The sequence below is a fragment of the Trachemys scripta genome, chromosome 2, assembly GCF_013100865.1.
Source record: "Trachemys scripta elegans isolate TJP31775 chromosome 2, CAS_Tse_1.0, whole genome shotgun sequence".
NCBI lineage: Eukaryota > Metazoa > Chordata > Testudines > Emydidae > Trachemys > Trachemys scripta.
Window position 1 is genome coordinate 163,987,261 of NC_048299.1, and position 22,896 is coordinate 164,010,156.

The 22,896-nt window shown below is 48.2% G+C and overlaps 2 protein-coding genes across 2 annotated transcripts; both read right to left on the bottom strand.

Moving 5' to 3' along the window:
- Nucleotides 1-2,746: 2,746 nt before the first annotated feature.
- On the bottom strand, nucleotides 2,747-10,365 carry FAM111A (family with sequence similarity 111 member A). Its single transcript, XM_034762162.1, is given in 3 exon segments — nucleotides 2,747-6,486; nucleotides 6,488-7,913; nucleotides 9,905-10,365. Coding segments are annotated over 2 exon segments (1,947 nt in total). The 5' UTR covers nucleotides 7,907-7,913; nucleotides 9,905-10,365; the 3' UTR covers nucleotides 2,747-5,958.
- A 9,601-nt stretch (nucleotides 10,366-19,966) lies between these two features.
- On the bottom strand, nucleotides 19,967-22,350 carry LOC117871782 (protein FAM111A-like). Its single transcript, XM_034759546.1, is given in 4 exon segments — nucleotides 19,967-20,384; nucleotides 20,527-21,468; nucleotides 21,470-21,972; nucleotides 22,336-22,350. Coding segments are annotated over 4 exon segments (1,878 nt in total).
- Between the last annotated feature and the right edge of the window lie 546 nt (nucleotides 22,351-22,896).

Here is a 22,896-nt window from a genome sequence, read left to right on the forward strand (position 1 = left end):
CCCTGAGATTAAGGCCCCCTCCAAATCGCTAGACACTCAAACTTGGCCTTACAAGCTCCACGCCGTTTTTATAAGCTGTTTGGGACACACTCCTTTGCCCTGGCTCCCAACACAGCCGGGCTGCAGCTGCACAGCAAGGGTTGTCCCGTGGCACACCCTGCCCTCAACCACATTTGTGCACCCGTATTGCCCACGCTGTGTTTTGAACCATTGAATTGTGGGGAAAATCTAGGCCATTTTCCCAGGCTGCCTTGCCAGGGGATAGAGTTTGCACAGGACGCAGAGCAGCACTGGCAAGGCAATGCATTCTGGGACACAATAGTGCAAAGACAGCTCAGCCGGTTCGGCGACGGGGGCACAGCTGGGAGACTCCCCTCCCTCTGTACACATAAGACAGTATTAGGCCCTGGCTGCAAGAAGCTGACCACGTGCCATGCCATTGTGCTCACCATGAGAAGGGCGGGCACAAACTACGCTCAGAGCCAACCGGCTGGCTACAAACTCAGTTAAAAGTTCTAGTACGAGACAACCTTAGATTTACTCCTCTGTGCCTGGAGCACCAGCGAAGAGGAAGGGAAGGAAAATGGTTGGTAACGAGCAGAAATCCTGAGGATCCTTCGCTTTGTCAAACCTGTGAGCTTCCAACGAATACAGACAAACCCCGGTTTGTTCTGGCTGGGCAAGCACCAGAAAGCAGTTTCCTGCAGAGATAACAAGGGTGCCTCTGTGCCCTTCCAGCAAGCAAACTGTCAGGGAGCTTGCGCTTAGCCCGCTGCTGCAAGGGTTTTCCAGGCCCAGGCAAAAGGTAACTAGAGGGCAGACCTGTTTAGAAAAAAAATCCCTTCATTTCTCTTCTGTTCCTGATTTAAAAACAATTGGGCAGAGGGGTGAATGGAGAGCAGCTGGCAGAGATCAGCACGGGAAAGGCAGCTGGGGCATAGTAAGGACACTGTGGAGTGAAGTGGCAGAGGACCAGAGACCTCACCCCAGATAAGCAGGTGGGCAGAAGCTGAGGAAGCCAGTGGGCAGCGGGAGCCTAAGAAGCCCCTGGCTGCCTGGCCCATCGCTCTGGACTGAGCACAATTACTCACACTGCAGCTGTGTGCAGGGAAGCTGCGGAACACCTGTCAATTGGCTGAGGCAGGGCCGGGGAGCAAGGACAGAGCAGGGAGGGGAGAACTAGCACCGAACTCGGACTCGGAGGGAGGTAACCCTTTGATGTCAGGCTTTTGCCGGGGTTCACGCCAGCTGGGGTTCAAGGGTTAATACCCAGAGCAAAGGTCTTACATTCCCTGAATGACCCAGACTGATATAACCTACAGGCAGGGGCTGCTTCCCCCAGTGCCAAGATGCAGCCCCCTCTGGGGAAGAGCGTGGCAAATGCATGGTGTTTAGCACAGGAATCAGGAAGGGATCCCGTGGTGATCTGAAGCTGCAGGCATGGGGTTTAAGACCCACTGATTCAATCCCACTGGAGTTTGGCCAGGACTGCAGCGGGTTAGCTTCCCTCCCCTGGCACAGCACTGGGGACCACTCGTGACGAGCTGTCAGGTCTATTTTCGGTTTCGCCACAAAGAATCCGGTCCGGTGCCCAAGTTGAAGAGGACACAAACGAGTCTGGGACCGATGCCCAAGTGCCTTGAAGCTTCAGGAGCGAAGCTGGGATCTCCCCCTTGTGGTCACAGTCTCTCCCTGCACTGCTGGCAAATGGCACAGCCCAGCTCTCAGGGCTGAGCCAACGCCTTCCGTGCCAGGGGCAAGGCGCCCAGAGCGACAGCGATTGGACAGAACAGCTGCTCCTGCCCCCCAGGCTGAGAGCGGAGACCTGGCTGGCACACAAGACTAGGGTGATCAGACAGCAAATGTGAAAAATCAGGACAAGGGGTGGGGGGTAATAGGAGCCTATATAAGAAAAAGACCCCAAAATCGGGACTAGGGGACATCTGGTCACTCTAGCCAAGGCCCTTCATTGGATGCACAGCAGGAGATGGCATCATTGGGCTCTTGCATGGAGATTAAAGTGACTCCATTTCCCTCCTCAAATGAAACCGATACAGTCCTGAGCACGTGGGCTGGGATTTACAAAGGCAGCAAGTTAGCGACCGGCGCTGAGCTCCGTGATGCTCAGGCAGAGACATGTTTGGAGGGATTGCATGGATAAGGAAGACCCATCAGTGTCCTGGCCCTTGTGCCAGGGAGCTCCTGGCATTGGCCCTCAGTAACACCCAGCACAGCGCTGTGTGTGATTACCAGCCCCTGCAGGGGACTGGTGTAGCCGGGAGATCTCCAGCCAGCGAGGAAGAGGGAAGAGTCAGCGCTGGTAGGCGAGTTTTCACTGGCAAAGTCTTTTCATCCAGAGCTTTGCGGACCTATGACCCAATGGGGGATTGGCCTGGGGCACCAGGGTTAGAGTGCCAGGCTCTGTTTTACATCTCCCTGCAGCTGTGTTGCTCTCCAGGCTGGCTGAGTACGGAGAAGAAGAGCACCACCTACTGAAATGACACCGCTTCCTACTGCACAATGATTTTCTCTGGAGACTTCTTATCCGTGCGCTGAGCTGGCTTGGGTGCTGCTGACTGTAGCGGTCACAGCACAAGGGGATACCAGTGGAGGCTTTTTGGACTCTGCAACGTCTGACAACCCACTGAACTCCACTCCTGACCGCTCCCCGCCCCCAATACACATACTAAATGGTAGAGGTTTCTTACTGGCTTAATACAAATTCAATGAACACATCAACATGAGAGATTTTTAAAAACATTTATTTAAAGATCGACAGGTTGCATAGCTATTTGATACATAAGCACTTAACAGTAAAGATCTCCAGACTGATTCTTGCCTGCATATTTATACCTGCCTCTGGAAATTTCCATTACATGCGTCTGACGAAGTGGGTATTCACCCACGAAAGCTTATGTTCCAATACATGTTAGTCTTAAAGGTGCCACAGGACTCTCTGTTGCTTTTCACAGATCCAGACTAACACGGCTACGCCTCTGATACATGGCACAGCACGTATGTTTATAATTGGCACATGAGCATCAATACACAGATATGAACACATTTTATCCCATTAAGAATTTAAGAGACATTTTCAGATTCAACAGCCTTTATTTCCTTTATCTAGTGACTAACTTCATTTTAGAAATTAAAAAAAAAAAATCACTCATCTAATTTACTTATGACCTTGATGTACTCTTTGTGTAAGTCTCAAACTTGCTCAATGAAACTGACGAGTCAGTTTCACCTTGCAGTTCATATGAGGTAACATAAGGCTGCAACCTCTGGGTTGCCAGCAGTGTAGGGCGCTGTTTATTTTTAAATGATTCACAGGAGCAAGAACAAAAAGAGCAGGAAACTCCCCCATCCCCCACTATCCCCCAGGCATTGAGATAAAAAAGGAATCTGTCAGGTTAAACTGAAGAAGGATGTGTCATTCTGTGGCCCAGTTTAAAGATAGGTTTCAGAGTAGCAGCCGCATTAGTCTGTATCCGTAAAAAGAACAGGAGTACTTGTGGCACCTTAGAGACTAACAAATTTATTTGAGCATAAGAATAAGTCTTTAGTTTAAAGACAATATTTCAGTTATAAGTGTGCATGTCGTTCCCTGTATGTAGAATTTGCTGCACCAATTCAAATTTCATGCAACTACAAGGCAAAAAAATCTCTTCCTCAGCCACACACACAAAACACTGATTGTTTAGATATACATTTAAATCCAACTATAACCCATCACTTGGGGTTTTGGAAGAAAGAACAAACAGCAAAGAGGAACAGATTTCCTATAAAAACCTCAGAGCATTGGTCCATCTAGTTCAGAATCTCAGTCCAACTGTGGCCAACGCTAGATGCTTAAGCAGAAGGCAAAAAGCCCCCATAATGCACGTTGCCAACTGCGTAGTGTCAAACAAGAGGGAAATTCCTTCTCAGACCCCACCATGGGTGATCATTTCATGCCCTGACGCACAAGGACTGGGACACCTGGATTTTATATATTGCCAGTGAGCTTGTAATGCTAGGGATAAATTACTAGTTATGCTGATGATAGGGTGACCAGATGTCCTGATTTTATAGGGACAGTCCCGATTTTTGGGTCTTTTTCTTATATAGGCTCCTATTACCCCCCACCCCCTGTCCTGATTTTTCACATTTGCTGTCTGGTCACCCTAGCTGATGATAATGTAGTGTTAGTATGGAAGTGATGCTGCTAATGTCTGTGTGACGCCTTTGAGCGTACGGAGAGTGAACTAGGTGATTCCAGAATCCTGAGCAGACTCAGAGTCAGTTAAGTGCTAGTGCAGATAATAAAAAGTGCAGTGACTTCCTCTCTCCTGACCAGCCTGATTCCTGAGTGCTTATTCCCAGTAGAGATGGAAAGCGAAAAGTCATTAGCCAAATGATAGACAGCAAGAGAAAGCAACGTGCAAATACACTCTTATTCCTGAGATCCATCACCTGTGAGTACCACAGGCAGAAGGAGAAAGAGTTAAAATGCCAGAGCTATAAAGCCTATAGTGACATGCATCTTTCGTCCCTTCCAAACTGCTAAAACACCGTTACCGCTAGGGAGAAACATAATTTAACAGGGACAATGCACAGCACAATGTACAGGAAGAGACACGAAGAACTTTGCCTGAAATTACAAGTTTTTTCCTTCCTATTTGCTAAAATCTAATGATCAAGGACAGATTTTAGTTAGACTAGCATGGCTAATATCCTTGTTTTTGCTCCAAAATAAGTGCTGTAAAAGTGCAGATTGCTTAAAGTTTTGGGTTTTGTTTTATACCTATTTAACTTCAATGACTGATTAACGTTTTGGATAAAGGAAGCCTTTGCATAAAGGAAGATTCAACACCCTCACCCTTTTAGTCAAGGGGCAAGAGCTCACAATGAATCTCCATGAGACACAGCAGAGATCAAGATGCACGAAGTAAGAACTTTCAAATATTTTTGCCTCTTGGAGGTATTAGACAGCACAAGCAGTTTTAAAAGTGGTTTGCAGTTCACCTTTCAATCTTGGTGAGTCAAATTAACCACGTCAGGGTAAACTTCTGATGCTGCTGTCCTGAGGTCTTTTCATTCTAAGCAAGTAAAGCAACTGTTTTATTAGTTGCTTCCTCTCAACCCACAAAGTTTATACTCTCCATAAAACTTGTTTGTCAGATGGAAGTTCTGTAAAGACTCAGCTGGTTTTGAGGCCATGAGAAAGTTGCATCCGTTAAAATAAAGATGGGAAATGAAAGTGATTTAGTTTAACAAGGGCAGAGATCTATGTGAACTAATCAGTTTATTTCACACCTTTAAACTGGTGCAACTTTTTTGTGTAGACAAAACCTCATCATGAAACAAAAAGCCCTGCAGTATGGTTCGATCCCTCCCTGATAGACTATGGATTGGGTTAAGGCTTTCGATATTTTATTTTACAACACTTATTTTCATGACTTAATTTAAAAAATAAGACACGGACAAAATTTAAGAAATCGTACATTTTTGGATTAGACTTCTGGTTTAAAATTTCCCTAATTTGAAACTCTGACCCTGTTGCTTCATTACAAGAAACAAAGGCCTCAGAGTAAGGTTCTTCCTGTGGGAGACAGAACATTGTATTTTAAAAGATTGCTTAAATTACAGAATCCATTTTAACAGCCCACTAATTAGTTGCACCTCTTGGCAGTGAAGATGCATGTTACACAGTCCAAATGATGGAACGGGACCCATGAAGGTATGGGTCTCTTCTTACCACCACCACCTCCCAAGGTGTAAGTGAGCATTCACGTGGAATAAGTGAAGCCAAGTCAGCTGAATGGGGATTTTATGGGTGGGTAAGTCCACAGGTCAATTTTGATGGGAACTGCCAAGCAAAAATAAGTTGAATGACAAAGGTTATGGAACGCAGAGATAAAATTGTTCCAACAAACCGGCCACTGGGAGATGGCATTGGAAAAGCATCGCAAGGATTCAGGCCAAGGGTCTCGGAGATGGAATTAAATCCGCCACTAAGTCATCATTTTCCAAGTCGCTGTCACTTTCCATTATCACATCATTGGTCTCAGCGCTGAGGGCTCCCTCAGGGTTATTATGGGGAACCTCTGCAGTGTCCTCAGAGCCACCAGAGGGCGCCTCAGTATCTCTCAGATGGCCTTCGAGCACAGACTTATACCACTCTGGATTCTTCTTTTTGATATCAGACAAAATGGCTTTTATCAACTGGCCCCACTCAACAATGCTGTGCTCCTGTTTACAGTAACTGTACAAATAGCCAGCGGTGTGCATGGCGATCAGGCGTCCAGACGCATCAAACACAGGTGAGCCTGAGGAGCCACAGAAGAAACTTGTGTCATAGGTGACTACGGTAGGATTGGTAGTCACTTCCTGGAAGCTCCTTGGAGTGAACATGTGGATGCACTGGGGGGTTCTGCTCTCAGGGATGGTACCACAATTGGTACTACTGTGGCCTTCCACCTGCCCTTTCTGGAGGCGTTCAAATGCATCGCCACCCCCGCTCAAGTGGGGTTACTATAGAACAGCCATCTGTGGACTTCTCCTTTCCATCTGGGTGGCCAATAATATAAATCAGGCCGCTATGTGGTGGTGAAGATATATATTTTGCCAACCCGTTTGGGAATTTAGAGCTCCTTTTCTTCAATTTCAAGATGGCGTAATCAAGAGCCTGGTCTGAGACTTCCAAGCAAGGCTCTACGTCGAACCAATCATCTTCCTTAGGGTGTTTGTTTTCATAAGAGAAGGAAACCCTGACAGACTGACTAATTTCTGCCCAGTGCTGCTCCTCAACTCCTGGTCCTGCTACATCGCTCACCACGTGACGACAGGTGAGGATGTACCCGTCACATAACACAAAGCAAGTGGCACAGCCCCTGTTTCCATTGTAGTCCCATTCTACATACCCTACTGAGTTGCTGAGTCCAGCAAGGAGTTTATGCACCCGAACCGGAGTGGAGTTCTTCGCCTCCTTACTAAAATTTTTTCTATGCAATTCCAGCAGAGCTTTGACATGTTTGCCTGACTCACTAACTTCCTCCTTAAAGAACTCTTGGATCAATTCACTTTGTTTCTCTAAATCAGGGTACTGGGCCCGAACAGCTAGTTTAAACTGATAGAATGCTTCCCCCTGTCGCTCCCGAGGGGCCCCACCACGCTGCTCAGTCCTTGCCTTAACGGCACGCTCAGATTCAACCTGCACCTCAAATGACTGATTGTCTAAGTCATCGACAGAATAGTGACTATAGTGTAATGTTTCGCTGTTCTCCACTAGATACCACTCCTTTTCCTCCAAGAGGGGCAGAAACCGTCCATCCTTGCACAGAGCATTCTTGATGGTCTCCCCTTTTGGGGCAAAGACGCATATCTTGCAGCGCTCTTTTATAAACTCCTGGCGCATTATTTTTTGAATTTGTGCCCCATCCGGCCCTTTCTTTCCAATGGGTGCAATATAAAATACAACGCATTCAGTCCCTGTGCTGTCGAGTTGGCGGTATCCTTGCTCACCACCTCCCTGGTCTCCCTTCACTTTATAAAACTTCATTTCAAAGTGGGACTTCTGAGGCAGGCACTTGAGGGGCATTCCCAAGTTCACAAACCCCTTAATCTCCCTCTTCCCCTGCAGATGCATCTCCTTGCCCTGCTGCTTCTTGATGTGAGTCCGGATATCTTGCAGAGCCATCAGGGCCCTGTAAATACTGTCATTGGCTTTGCCTTTCACCACATACTCCCCTCCATTTTTACCTAAGTTAACAGTGAATTTTCTATCCTCACTGGCATTCGATTCAGGATCTTGGGTTCCAGGTTTCTCAGTAGAAATCGGCGTATTACCAATGACTTTCAGAGCACTGGCACCAGGGTTGGATCTCCTCCTTTTTGGCGTGGGGGGGGTTTGACTCCTGCACATTCTCTTGCTGAACAACAACAACAACAAAAAACAGTGTGAATAAACAACAGCTGCAGTTTCCCTTTTGTAGCCCTACGTCAGTGCTCTTCACTATTTTTGAACTAGGGGCCACTTGGGCAAAAAACCTTCAATGTGAAAGCCATATGGGGTGGGGCTGAGGGGTTCAGAGTGTGAGAAGTGGCCCAGGGTAGGGAAGAGGGTGGGGTGCGGGGGTGAGTGCTGTTGGCTGGGGATGAGGGGTTCAGGGTGCAGGACAGGGCTCAGGGCTGGGGCAGAGGGTTGGGATGCGGGGAGGGGGATGAGGGCTCTGGCTGGGGGTGCAGGCTCTGGGGTGTGGCCAGGGATGAGGAGTTTGGGGTGCAGGCAGGCTGTCCTGGGGCTGGGGCTAGAGGACTCTCCCCAGCCTTCTCCCTGCCAGGAGCAGCTAACTCCAGGGAAGGGGTCTCTCTCCCCCGTGCCAGCAGGCAGCACGGAGCTCTGGGAGAAGGGGTCCTCTCTCCCCCCTGCCAGCAGTTGGCACGGGAGCTCCAGGGAGAGGCCCACAGCAGCCCTGCAAGCCTCAACTTGCTCTCCTCCCCAGTTCCCGCCCAGCCCCTACTTCTCTCCTCTCCAGGTCCCTGCTGCATGGCCCTTTAGAGCTGCTGCGTGGCTATTTATAGCCTGCTGAGCACTCGCACAGCTTAGAGAGAATTTAGGAGTCACTTAGGGTTGATGGGAGCCACCAATGGCTCGCAGGCCTTGCAATGAAGAACACTGCTGTACGTTATGTTAAATCAAAGCACCAAGACTCAGTACTGAGGTACATCACTGCAGGCTTTATTGGTCATGTCTGCACTGTGTGCATGTTCACACACCACTCCCATAAAGTCCTGTCTCACCAAGTATAAAATCTGGCATGGTTCCTCTGGTTCTGGTCAAGAACCCAGAGGTGATTATCCCAGAATATTGCACCTGTTCCTGTTAACTCGCTTCCTAAAACCCAGAATTTTAATAGTAACATATAAAGAAAAGAAGATTAGAGAACAGCCGTGAACACTCCTTCCAGACATGTTCTGACTGGCGAAATTATCTCTGGTGCTCACTCAAGCACCAACTCCCACTAGTCCTTCCCATAGCATTGTGGGATTGCCTGGGAGGACTGACTAATCTAGCTTTGCCGCAAACCCAGTAAATCTGTGTTAACTAAACCATGCCCACGACTATCTTACCTCTAAGCAAAATAAGAGCACTGTTTAGTGGATAGGGCCTGAAAGCAAAATAGTTCCCCCCCACACACACACACACACGAGATGTCAGGGTCATTTGAGGTGACGAGGACTCTATACTGAAACCAAAGCCCAGACCAGTGCTTCAAGTGTGAAGTTGACAACAGTCAGACAGCTGGTGTGCTCATGCCACTGCCCATCATTCTGATTAACACTGTCTCATTGTTTCCTTGTGTTCATGCCCTCTGTTCACATCTCTCTTTTTTCTTATACTTAGCCTGTGAAGCAATGCTCCCTAAACTGTGGAGCGCATCTCCCGAGGGAGGCATGGAGAAACATTCAGGGGGTGCGTGGTGGGACCCAGGCCAGCCACCACGAGGTGAGATGGAGTGGGTAGGGGCAGGAGGGACGGAGCACCACCCAGCTCCACTCCGCCCCTAGCCCAGCTCTGCTCTCATTCCCTCTCTGCCCCCCAGGCCAGCTCCACCTCTAGTCCCAGCTCCTCCCTTTTCCCCAGTTCTGCCCCCAGCTCTGCCTTCAGCCCAAGCTCCTCTGCTGAGCCAATTGTGCAGTAGTGGAGTGGGGGTACAGACAGATTCCATTACAGGGGCATGGCAGGAAAAGTTTGAGCACCACTGCTGTAACGGGTTTGGGATAGGAACTGTCTTATAATGTGTGCAGACAGCATCTATCACAGTAAGGTCCGGCCCATGATAGGAGCTCCTATGAGCTACCATACTGCTAATAAAATAATAATACATCACATGAGGAAATCTGACGTAGAGTGAATTACCGGAAAGTAATATGTGATGGGATGTGTCTGGGGGGCTCTGGCTGGACTCCTGCCGATGGGCGGTTTCCTGGCACTCATGCTGGCTCAGAAGCGGGAATAAGAAACCGAGGAGTCAAGAGATTTCACTGTTAGGAGACAGCTGCAAGAGAGTACGGACAATCCCTATTCACGTCCCATCTGTTTTGCCCTTCATCCTCACACTTCATCACCACCCTTACATCCGTGACACGCGGCAGAGTGAGTTTGGAAACAGCGCACCATTGCGCACGGGCTTTTGGAAACACTGTGCCCTTTGGAAATCCCCACGGATCATCCCACCTGGCTGGGGGCCACAGGTCCCACTCAGTACTGACCACACAACACTGTGGTGGAGCCGGCAGATACCACCGGGAAAGGGAAGGAGGAGCTAGCTAGGTGGGAGGGATTCTTTGTTTTCTCTGCAAAAGAGATTTTTGATTCATTTACCCACTTGACTCTCCCTGAGAGGTGCTCCCCCACCCCTGGCCACCCATGAAATCCATCCCTCCCCCATGGGGGCCCCCCCGCTACTGGTCCCCACACATCCCTCCCCTGCTCAGCCCTCCCATCCCCCCACAAGATCCTGCCCTCCCTCCTGGTCCCCCCAGGATCCTGCCCTCTCCTTCCCCCACAGGGTCCTGCCCTCCCTCCTGCCCCCCACAGGATCCTGCCCTCTCCTTCCCCCACAGGGTCCTGCCCTCCCTCCTGCCCCCCACAGGATCCTGCCCTCTCCTTCCCCCACAGGGTCCTGCCCTCCCTCCTGCCCCCCACAGGATCCTGCCCCCCCACAGGACCCATCCGCCTCCCAGCCTCCATCTAGGACCTGCCTCCATCTAGCCCCCTCGGCTCGCCCATGGAGTCCCGCCCCCTTCCCGGCCAGTCCCCCGGGGGCTGCTGGAGCCTCTCACCAGGTCCCGGCTGCGCAGGGCGGGAGGCCGAGGGACAGTCACCCAGTTCCCGCCACGAGGGCGAGGCGGGATTCACGCCTCATTGGCCGCTGGGAGGTGGCGGGGGGAGCGGGGAGAGGACAGGGCGAATCCACCTCGTCATTGGGCCCGGGCACCGCCGTCCTCCAAAGCTGATTGGCTGCTGGCTTCGCGGCGGCGGCTGGGTTGGAGAGAGGCGGGGGCAGGGAGGTAGTTGGGCTTCGTTCAAGGAGCGCGGCCAATGGGGGGAGAGGGGCTCGATCACCATGACAACCCCCTCATGTCCCTGGCCCCGCCCCCAGGAGGTGGGAAGGCGGCTGGAGATTTTCCCACGTTCTGCACAGGTGCAGGCGGGTCCTCAGGGCGGAAGCCCTAAGGCAGAGCGGGGCAAACTCCGGCCCGCGGGTCCCTTCCCTCTGGCCCCCGAGCTCTGCCGGGGAGCGGGGTCAGGACAGGCTTGCGGAGGAGCCAACCCAACTCCCCAGCAGCACCTGGTCCCTCCCCACCTGCTCCCCTCCCTGCCTCCCTCGCAGTCACAGTTCCCCCAGTGCCTGGGCAGCGTGGCTGCAGCTCCGGCCGGGCGGCACGGCTATAGCACCACCAGACCTGGTGCTCCAGGGCGGCGCTGTCAGGGGGTGGGGAGCAGGGGGAGGTTGCAAGAGGCGGTCAAGGGGCCTGGCCCCTGCTGCCGGGAACAGGGGTAGAGGAAGCCAGGGCCCCCCTGCGCCCCCAGCGTGCTTGGCCCCTGTCCCCAGCAGCCAAGCCCAGACGGGGAGCGAGCCCTGCCCGACGGCCAGGGACAGCAGCCAAAATGAGCAGGGGAAACGCACAGGGAAAGGACTGAGCCCCCCTTTCCCCCACCCCACAGGTAACGTGGGGCGGGGAGAGCAGGGAGGGTTGGATGGGGGGATGGTCAGGGGGTGGGGACCAGGGGGATTGGATAAGGATGGGGGTTCAGGGGGTGGAGAGCAGGGGTGTTTGGATAGGTTGCAGGTGTCGGGGGGGGGCAGTCGGGTGGGGAGCAGGGGGGGTTGGATAGGGGGCCAGGCCACGCCTCGCTATTTGGATAACCCCTGGCAATGGGTTATCCTGAGATACAGCCAACATTGCAGTCAGCACTGCTGGTTCCAAAGGGGTCTCCTTCTGATGGGATGGTGGAAAGGTGCAATCAGATTCTGGGGGTTCAGCTGTCTATCTTTACAGAACAGCACCAAAGGGACTAAGACTGAAACTGTATATTTTGGCAAATAAACTATTCATCTGAAAAATTTTGCCCAGCTCTGCCTCCAACAATGACAAGACAGCTACAGTCTCCAACCAGTTCTAGAGATAAGCAAATCACCTAGTCATGCAAGCACCTACTTTGTTAGGATGCTGCTGCTGAAAGACAGGGCCTATAAGCCACTGACAGGTGGCTAGAGCTCCATGCATTCTGAATAACAGAAGTGAAGAGAACACAGGGCAGTGGTCCCCAACCTTTTCCGTGAGGCGGGCGCCGGACAACTAGCTGCCAAGGAGCGCGGTCGCTCGACAAGCAGCCACCGAAATGCCACCTAGAGGCGGCAACATCAAGAGGCGTCACCGTCGAAATGCCGCCGAGAAGCGTCGTCAAGAGGCATCAGCGGCATTTCAGCAGCAGCGCTTCTTGACGATGCCGCATTTTGGTGACTGCTTGTCTGGCGGCCAGTAGGCGGGCGCACATAGATGCCACGGTGGGCGCCATGGCATCCGCGGGCACCACGTTGGGGACCCCTGACACCGGGAGGGGCAAAAGCAGCTCTTTGGACTCACCTGGGAGGGGAATTTGCCAGTATCCCTTTGTTATCTCTAACAATGTTGATGAATTTGGTGTTCCATGACCAGAAGAGCAAGTCACTGAGTTGGGACACAAGGTAAGCATTACAGAGCAAAAGCATAGTTCCCTGCAGGAAGTGAATGGCCCTGTCCGATTTGGGAACTAAACTTTTCAAGACTTTTTTCTCGTCTCTTTGCTTTAATATTGCCCTTTACTGCTGTTCTCCATCTCCTGGATTTTTTCCCAGTATCCTAAAAGTTGTGGGTTCCACTTGCATTCATGGCTCTGTTTGAATGCAGTGGGCTAGGAGAACCCCCTCTAGGAAAGAGTACACACCACCAAAGGCCCCTTGTTAACTTCAGAGCTTGCCTTGACGGAGGGAAAGTCCAGGACGCACAATGAAAGAAAGTGCCTACCCAAAGAGCTTACACCCTAAATAGACAAGAGGGGAGGGGAAAGAGGCACAGGGAGGGAAGTGACTCACCTCACAGCAGGTCAGTAGCAAAGCCAAGGAAAAGAACCCATGTTTCCTGCCTCCCAGTGTCCTATCCACTGGACTGCAGTCTCCCAACATTAAAGATTGCTTCTGCCCACTTCCCTTCTCCAACCCAGAAACACTTGGTAAATACAACGGGATTGTTTATTTTCTCCCCTTCATGTAAAGAATATTCAGTATAATGAAGACATCAGTATGAAATGTTTTTAAAAATGTACTTAAATTGGCAGGATACAGATGTAAGTGCATATGCTGGTATTTGGTACACACAGCAGTATATATACACATCTGTAGTACATGGGCATCAACACAAAAAACAAGAAAAAATTACCCGTTTATTTTCTCCCACTTATTTTTTTTAGTTTATATTTTGGAGGGGCACGGTCAGGTTCAAAAATATTTAAAAACACCACTTTCCTTTCTCAGACTGATTTTTAAAGCTTTATATGGTTGTGCTAGTATTCACTTCTGACCTTGATCTATTGTTAGTGTTTGTCTCAACTTAAGAAATGAAAATAGTTTAATCAATTTCATTTAATTCTCATGCCTCAGCCCAAGGCTGCGATGTTTGGATTGCAAAGAGGACAAGGTTTTAAAAGTTTCACTGATTTCAGAGTATAAAGCCAGGAGGTCATTAGATTATTTAGTCTGACCTCTTGTATATCTCAGGCCATTAGATTTCACCCAATGACTTTAGTCTGATCAAAGTATTTCAGTCACTCGGGAGACTAAAGCTGTTTTGTGCCATAGGCAGAAAACAGAAGAGACCTAGGTACCACCAATGCCCAGGCCCCTGCAATGGCAGGGAATTGATTAGTTGAGATATTCCCAGATGATCCAAGCAGGTGACCCACAACCCACACTGCAGAGGAAGGCAAAAAAACCCAAAGGCTCCTGCCAATTTGTCCTGGGGAAAAATTCCTTCCCAACCCCAAGTCTGGTGATCAGTGAGACCCTGAGCATGGGCAAGACACACCAGCCAGGCATCTAAGAAAGAGGGTTCTACCACCTTAGAGCACTGAGCACAATGAAATTAAAGACAAAATGAATGAAACTCCCCGACCCTTCCTCACTTCAAGCCCAAGTTCTAAGACAAGCTTAACCTGACTGTCCCTTTAATAGAAATGTGTCATTTTTGAGCCCAATTTAAAGCTAATTTTAGTCATAGGTGTATCATCCCCTGTAGAGAGCTTGATGTCCTGGTTCTCACTTCATGCAGCTCCTCGTTTGAGAGCCAGAGCAAACTCACTAGGCACACAAAATACTGATCCGTTAGTTATTTAGGAAATCCATCTACATATAACTAAGCCCCTTCGTTTTCAGTTTAAAACTATTTTTACAAAAGTGTCCCAGGTTTACAAAAAGTATTATTCAGTTGTTTTCTGATTTTCACCCTACATTTGTATCATTCAAATATATATAAAAATAACTTGTTTTATTAGGAAAATACAATACATTGCATGAGATATACATATTAGGATAATGCATTAGTCTGTGTGTATACGCAAAGCTGCCTTTTGAAGTAATGCTATGTATTAGTGTAGAAGATACACACAATAAACAAACAGGCACGCACAAAAGCTCTGAAGTGCGTGCGCATCTGAACATACGGATGACTCACATATACATTTCAAGCTGTTAGAGAACGGTTTAAAGATTTGACACTAAAATGGGAAGAAAACAAAAATCTGTATCAGAATATGCTTCAGAACACAAGGAAGTCTTCTAAAGTTTAAAACAAAAACAGGAGACAAGGATGAAGCTTAGTGTATGCGCTGCCAATTGTGTGGCCCAAATAATAAATGTAAATATTTATAGACTAATAGTTCCAAGTCTACAGCAGTAAACTGTTTAGTCACATGAAACTCAGAGGAGGCATTGTGTTTTGAGTTCAGTTTTAGTTCTGCACAGGCCGGCTCCAGGGTTTTGGCCGCCCCAAGCAGCCAAAAAAAAAAAAAAAAGCCGCGATCGCGATCTGCAGCGGCAATTCGGCAGAAGGTCCTTTGCTCCCAGCGGGAGTGAGGGACCGTCCGCCGAATTGCCGCCGAATACCTGGACGTGCTGCCCCTCTCCACAGCGGCCGCCCCAAGCACCTGCTTGCCAGGCTAGTGCCTGGAGCCGGCCCTGGTTCTGCAGCAAACCGCATTGATGAACAGAATTCAAAGCATTAATCTACTGAATACTTTCCCCCTGGCTTTCCATCCACCAAAAATAAACCTGATATTTACCCAGAAAAATTAGTAATTTTTGCACTGATTTTCACCTATTCTCGGTGTTGTGGTAATAAACACTGATAAATTCCTGGGAAAAATAAAATAAAATAAAAAAACTGAAAATGAAGGGCCCTACATACAACATATTCCAAGCTCAGGTTATGGGAGTACGACTGCAATAAGGAACAAACCCCATATCAAACTCAAAGCACTGCTCTATCTGGTCCAAAATGCCCTCTTCAGCAATGGCCAACCCTGCATGCTTCAAAAGACGGTGAAAAGTTCCCATAATACAAGTGCTCAATTGTGCAACAAATGGGGGATATTTATTCCTGTGTTGCCATGGATGCTCATCTTATGCCTTGAAGCAAAGAGATGGATACAACAGGATTTTATAGATAGCCACTAAATGTTCCTGTGGGTACCAAATTGCTTGTATGGGGATAATTATGCTAATGATAAAGTAATGCTAGTACAGAAGTGACTATTGATGTCAGGTTGGTTATTCTAATGCCTATGTTATCCCTCTGAGCATGACCATGGTGAACTAGAGGTTTCTAGACGCTTGAGCAGACTGACCTAGTGCTAATACAATTAACCAAAAGTGCAGTCCCTTCTGGGAACTGATCAAGCAGCACATGGCATATTTCAATAAAGCCTGAAAGCTAAAAACCAATAGCCAAAGGAAAAAAAGTCCTTTTACTTGGAAACTCCTTACTTCCCAAGATCCCCGAGCACTACAGCAAAAAAGGAGGTGGAAGAGCCAGAGCACTATAGATTATTCTTATTAAAGATGACCCCTTCTCAGAGAATCAGAATTTAGCCTATAAAATCATAATGGCCTGTGTTAATAGACATCTTTCTTTTCTTCTAAAGGGTCCCAAAGTGCTTTACAATCATGTATATAGGAATCATTTGCCCACCACCGAGGCAGTTATTTCTAATGCAAGAGGGTTCAGAGAAGAGCCACCAGAATGATTAAAGGATTAGAAAACATGCCTTATACTGAGACTCAAGGAGCATAATAATAATAATAATAATATAATTAATGGAGATATCCCATCTCCTGGAACTGGAAGGGACCTTGACAGGTCATCGAGTCCAGCCCCCTGCCTTCACTAGCAGGACCAAGTACTGATTTTGCCCCAGATCCCCAAGTGGCCCCCTCAAGGAGTTAGCTTAACACAGAGAAGGTTAAGGGGTGATTTGATCACAATCTATAAGTACATGGCACAAGGAACAAGTATTTGATAACGAGCTCTTTGATCTAACAAACATTTAGCAAGATCCATTGGCTGGAAGTGGAAGCTAGACAAATTCAAATGGGAACTATGGCACCGATTTTTAAGTGAGGGTAATTAGCCATTGGAACAATTTACCAAGGCTCGTGCAACTGATTGGGGTCTTGGTTTCATATTTCTTCCAGAAAACAGCATCTCTGCCAGCACAGAGCCCCCATTTCAAGGGCAGTGAATGGGCTCAGAACTAAGAGAGCCACTTGACTCACCCACACTACTACCAGCTGCACATGGATAATCATGTTTAAGTATCAGTCTAAACTGGCTCTCCTTAGAATCTGAGATCTGATAAATGCTGAGATGGTACATCTGCAACCATTGAAAATGAACAAGCCATTCCATTTAGCATTTGCCCGGTCACAACTTGTTATAGTTAAGGAGGTAACATTACAACCCTGTTTTTACTTGCTCATAAATTACCAACAAGTCTCAAATTTCCTCATTCTTTGCCTCTGCTCAAAAGAGAGTGATGAGAGAAAGTTTAAGGAAAAAACCTTTGTTGTTCTAGTCATATGAAGGTAAAGGGGTCTTTTCCCTCACTGGAAAAAAGGTATCTAGACTAACTACACAAAAAAGCATATAGGCTTGATTCTTAGCACATGAATAGTCCTTGTTGAAATGAACAACCATGACTAAATCTACAACCCATCCTGGACAATGATCCCTCACTTTCACAGACCTTGGGAGGCAGGCCAGTCCTCGCCCACAGTCATCCCGCCAACCTTAAGCATATTCTCACCAACAACCACACACTGCACCATAACAACTCTAACTCAGGAACCAACCCATGCAACAAACCTCGATGCCAACTCTGCCCACATATCTACACCAGCAACACCATCACAGGACCAAACCAGATCAGCTACAACATCACCGGCTCATTCACCTGCACGTCCACCAATGTTATATATGCCATCATGTGCCAGCAGTGCCCATCTGCTATGTACATTGGCCAAACTGGACAGTCACTATGCAAGAGGATAAATGGACACAAGTCAGATATCAGGAATGGCAATATACAAAAACCTGTAGGAGAACACTTCAACCTCCCTGGCCACACAATAGCAGATGTAAAGGTAGCCATCTTACAGCAAAAAAAACTTCAGGACCAGAGTCCAAAGAGAAACTGCTGAGCTCCAGTTCATTTGCAAATTTGACACCATCAGATGAGGATTAAACAAAGACTGTGAATGGCTATCCAACTACAGAAGCAGTTTCTCCTCCCTTGGTGTTCACCCCTCAACTGCTAGCAGAGCACCTCACCCTCCCTGATTGAACTAACCTCGTTATCTCCATACTGATTTATACCTGCCTCTGGAAATTTCCATTACTTGCGTCTGATGAAGTGGGCATTCACCCACGAAAGCTTATGCTCCAATACTTCTGTTAGTCTTAAAGGTGCCACAGGACCCTCTGTTGCTTTTTACTTAATTTCAAGGGATTCATGTCAATATTATGCATTTTTCCCAGCATCTCTCTCAGATTCTAGGTACTTTTAATTTTCCATGCATGTAGTTGGCTTTACTTAAAGGGTGAAGCTAAATACTTGTAAAAATTTATATCCATCACTCCAGATCCAAGCCTTGTCCTTCCCTCCTCCCCCACCCCACCCAGGCTACCTTGTCCGTTATCTTCTTTTTTTTTTTTAATTAATTAATAAAGAAAGAATGCATGGTTTCAAAGCAATAGTTACTTTATTTCGAAGGGGGGAGGGTGGTTGGCTTACAGGGAATTAAAATCAACTAAGGGGTCGGGTTTGCATCAAGGAGAAACACACACAACTGTCACACCAAAGCCTGGACAGTCATTAAACTGGTTTTCAAAGTCTCTGATGCTACCCTTGATAACTGAATGTCAATGATTGCATTGGCTACTTGGATCACAGCAGCCCCCACAGTAGACTTGCCCACAACAGCAGCGGTGACGGTGAGCTGAGCAGGCTCCATGCTTGCCGTGGTATGGCGTCTGCACGGGTAACCCAGGAAAAAAGACATGAAACAATTGTCTGCCGTTGCTTTCACGGAGGGAGGGGCGACTGACGACATGTACCTAAAACCACCCGCTACACTGTTTTTGCCCCATCAGGCATTGGGAGCTTAACCCAGAATTCCAATAGGCAGCGGAGACTGTGGGAACTGTGGGATACCTATCCACAGTGCACCGCTACGTAAGTTGATGCTAGCCACGGTAGTGAGGACGCACTCCGCCAACTTAATGTGCTTAGTGGGGATATACGCAATCGACTGTATAAAATTGATTTCTAAAAATCGACTTCTATAAAATTGACCTAATTTTGTAGTGTAGACATACCCATAGAGAGATGAAGTGACATGCCCAAGGCCACTTTGGAAGTATATGGCATTGCTGGGAATTGAACCCAGATCTTCTGGCTTTCTGTATATTTCAAGGGTACCAGATCACTTGCATATTTCAAGCAGAGCGCAATTAATAGTGGCAACTGTGCAGAACTTACAACAACTCCCAATGGTTTCAGTGGAAGTGTTTCTCTCACTTCCACCCAGCCCCGCTTTTTAAAAAGAGAGAGAACTTGGAAATTAAATGTAAAAAGGCCACATTAATGCAATAATGAAGTTAAAAATCAGTCAGACAAGGCAAAAAATGAAGGCTTCTACAATAGTGTTACCTCTGCCATACTGCATATATGTAGTATTTTCTTTTCCTCTTTTCTTCAAAGGCCCATTCCCATTAACTTCAAAGAGAAGCAGGCCCTCTGTGACCACTGTTTAATGTAATCTTTATATGTTCAATGCATAACAAAATACACAGATTGCACAAGGGGCAGGGGTGCAAGTTAATGTTGTGGAATCCTTTGACCATTTTCAAACAGTGCTAATTTAATGTGGCATTAAAGTAGCTTTTGTATTTTTTAAAAACGGTATAGAATATTTGTATTTCTTCCATATTTATATTATTTGTCTTTATTACGTTTATATTTATAACCATTATATTTTAAGAATGGTTGATAATTATTTGTAGAGCCACTCCTCCCTCTAGCTCAGCCTTTAGAAGTCCAAGGATTATGCATTTCTTATGAAAGAATCCCACACTCAAGGTACTGACCCCATCATACTAACCACCCTTCATTAAAAATAAAAAAAGTTATTTCAAGGTTTGTCACCAGCCATTTCAATGAGAACAATGAAAGCAGAGAGGGGTATAACTAGATTGCAGCTGGTAGGAAATCACCAATCAAAGAAAGTTCATGTCAGGAACAATGGAGACTTCAAAGCATGGAGATCAACATGAAGGGTGAAATGCACTGAGTGTGTTGGGAAGGCTCTCGAAGTCGGAGATTTTATTCCAAGGTTTCCATTTCTATGTCGTTGGTGTAAGCACTGGTGAAATCCTCATGCTCACCAGGACAAGACCTAGCATCTTCCCCAAGGGAGGGGAGCTCAAACTCATACCAGGCTTTATACTTCTTTTTAATTGCTGCAAGGTTGGCCATCATGGAAAAGCCAAACTCAACAATGCTGTGCAGCTGCTTATTCTTTTCATATTGATAACCAGCGGTGTGCATGGCCACCAGCTGGCCATCTGCACTGAACACCGGTGAGCCAGAAGACCCAAAGAAGAAGCTGGTGTCATAGGTGACTACATTGGGATTGTTGATCACATCCTGGAAACTTTGGGTGAACATGTGAATGCACCGCCTCTCCTCTGGGCCACATCTGACACTGTTGCACATCTCCTTCTGACCACGCTGGATACGACTAGGGTGACCAGACCAGCAAGTGTGAAAAATCGGGACAGGGGGTGGGGCGTAATAGGATCCTATATAAGAAAAAGACCCCAAAATCGGGACTGTCCCTATAAAATCGGGACATCTGGTCACCCTAGATACGACAATGGCACTCCTGGTTCCGCTCAAATACAGGGACCACAGTACAGCCATCTGCAGATTTCGCTTGCCCATCCGGGTGGCCAATTATATAGATTAGACCATTAAATGGCAATGGGTGAGAAAATTGCACTAGACCTACTTGGAACGAGCTTCCACCTTCTTCCAGTTTCAGGACAGCAAAATCAAGATCCTTGTCAGATATTTCAAACCAAGGAGCTAGCGAAAACCAGCTGTTTTCCTTTGGGTATTTATCTTCATAAGAGAAAGTCACACGGGCAGAGTGACTGATTATCGACGCCCAGTCCTTCTCCTCCACTCCTTCACCAACAATATGCCCTACCACATGTTGACAGGTGAGTATGTACTTATCATGCAAGACAAAGCAAGTGGCAGAGCCATCATTTCCATTGTTGGCCCACTCTATAAACCCCACAGAGTCACTGAGAACACCAAGGCGTTTGTGCACCTTAATAAGAGTGGAGTTCTTAGTCTCCTTCCCAAAGTTCTCCCTGTACAGTTTGAACACAGCACGCTTCGATTTCCCTTCCGCCAAGGCTTTTGCAAAGGCTTTTGCGAAGAGCTCGTCAATCACTGTACTTTGTTTCTTCAAGTCAGGATACAGGTCCAGGATACTACTTTTAAAGTAATAGTAAGTCTTCCCCTGCCCCTCCTTGGAGGCCATGCGGGACTGGTCATTCCTTGAACAATCCCCTGCCTTGAAAGGTTGCTTAGTTTTAACCACCACCTCAAATGACCTGTTGGCTAGATTATCAACATAGTGATCACTAGTTCTGCACTTTCCATTCTCCACCAACTTCCACTCTTTTTTCTCCAAGCAAGAATGAAACCAGCCATCTTTGCATAAGGCATCCTTGATGGTCTCCCCTTTTGGAGCAAAGACACACAACTTGATCAGGTCTTTAACAAGCTGCTGGCACCAAAGAATTCTTGTATCGAGCATTGTTCTCCAATCTACTGCCAACAGAGGAGACATAAAATATTATGCATTTCTTTCCCTTGCTCTCAAACTGATGGTATCCCACCATGCCTTCTTTTGGATTCCTATTCACTTTGTAAAAATTCATTTCAAAGTGGGAATTCTCAGGAATGTACTTGAGAGGCATCCCCAAGTTAACATACCCCTCAATCCCTTTTTTCCCCAGTAGGTGCATCTCTTTGCCCTTCTCTTTGTCCAACCGAGCATGGATGTCTGCTTGTGCTGTCAGGGCTTTATAGATGCTGTCATGGGTTTTGCCTGTCACCACATGATCCTTGCCACCATCACCCAAGTTGACGGTGAATTCTTGCTCCTCTTCAGTGGATTTCTTACTGATTAAGGGGCTCTCTCTTGTCTGTCTCTTACTGATGTCACCCAGAGGAGGTGTGCTGTTCACAGATCTCTTCCTTTTGGGAGGTGGGTTTTTCAAGGGAGAGTCTTGCTTATTCTTCTCATTGGGCTAAACAAAACAGAGCAAAAATAACTGAAATAGCACCTTTTTGTGGGTATACCCGGTAAGGGCTTCATCCCAAAACTGCCCCAAACTCCATCCCACCCCCCCAAATCCCCCTCCTTACCCAACCCCCTCACCAATCCAGCCCCCGACATCCCAGCCCTCCCACTGCCCCCACATACCCATCCCTGCATCTCACCTATACCTTGCCCCATATCCCAACCCTTTCCCCCTGAACCCACCCCTACTGCCCCTCACCACACATCCCAGCCACCCCCAAATCTCCTTCCCTACCCAACCCTTCACCAATCCAGCCCCCCACATCCCAGCCCTCCCACTGCCCCCACATACCCTATCCCTGCATCTCACCTGTCCCTCCCTCATATCCCCGCTCCTTCTCCCCGCACCCCACCCCCACTGCCCCTCACTGCACATCCCAGCAACTCCCGCACTCATCCCCCAAATCCCCCTCACTAGCCAACCCCTCACGAAGCCAGCCCTCCGACTACCCCCACATACCCCATCCCTGCTTCTCACCTGCCCCTCCCCCCATATCCCAGCCTCTTCCTCTGGACCCCCCCACTGCCCCTCACTGCACATCCCAGCCACTCCCCCACCCCCATCCTACTCCTCACTCCAAATCCCCCTCCCTAACCAACCCCTCACCAATCCAGCCCGCCACATCCCAGCCCTCCCACTGCCCCCACATACCCATCCCCGCATCTCACCTGTCCCTCCCCCATATCCCCACCCCCTCCCCCCGCACCCCACCCCCACTGCCCCTCACTGCACATCCCAGCGACTCCCCCACTCACCCACTCACCCCCCAAATCCCCCTCACTAGCCAACCCCTCACCAATCCAGCCCTCCACTGCCCCCACATACCCCATCCCCGCATCTCACCTATCCCTTGCCCCATATCCCAGCCCC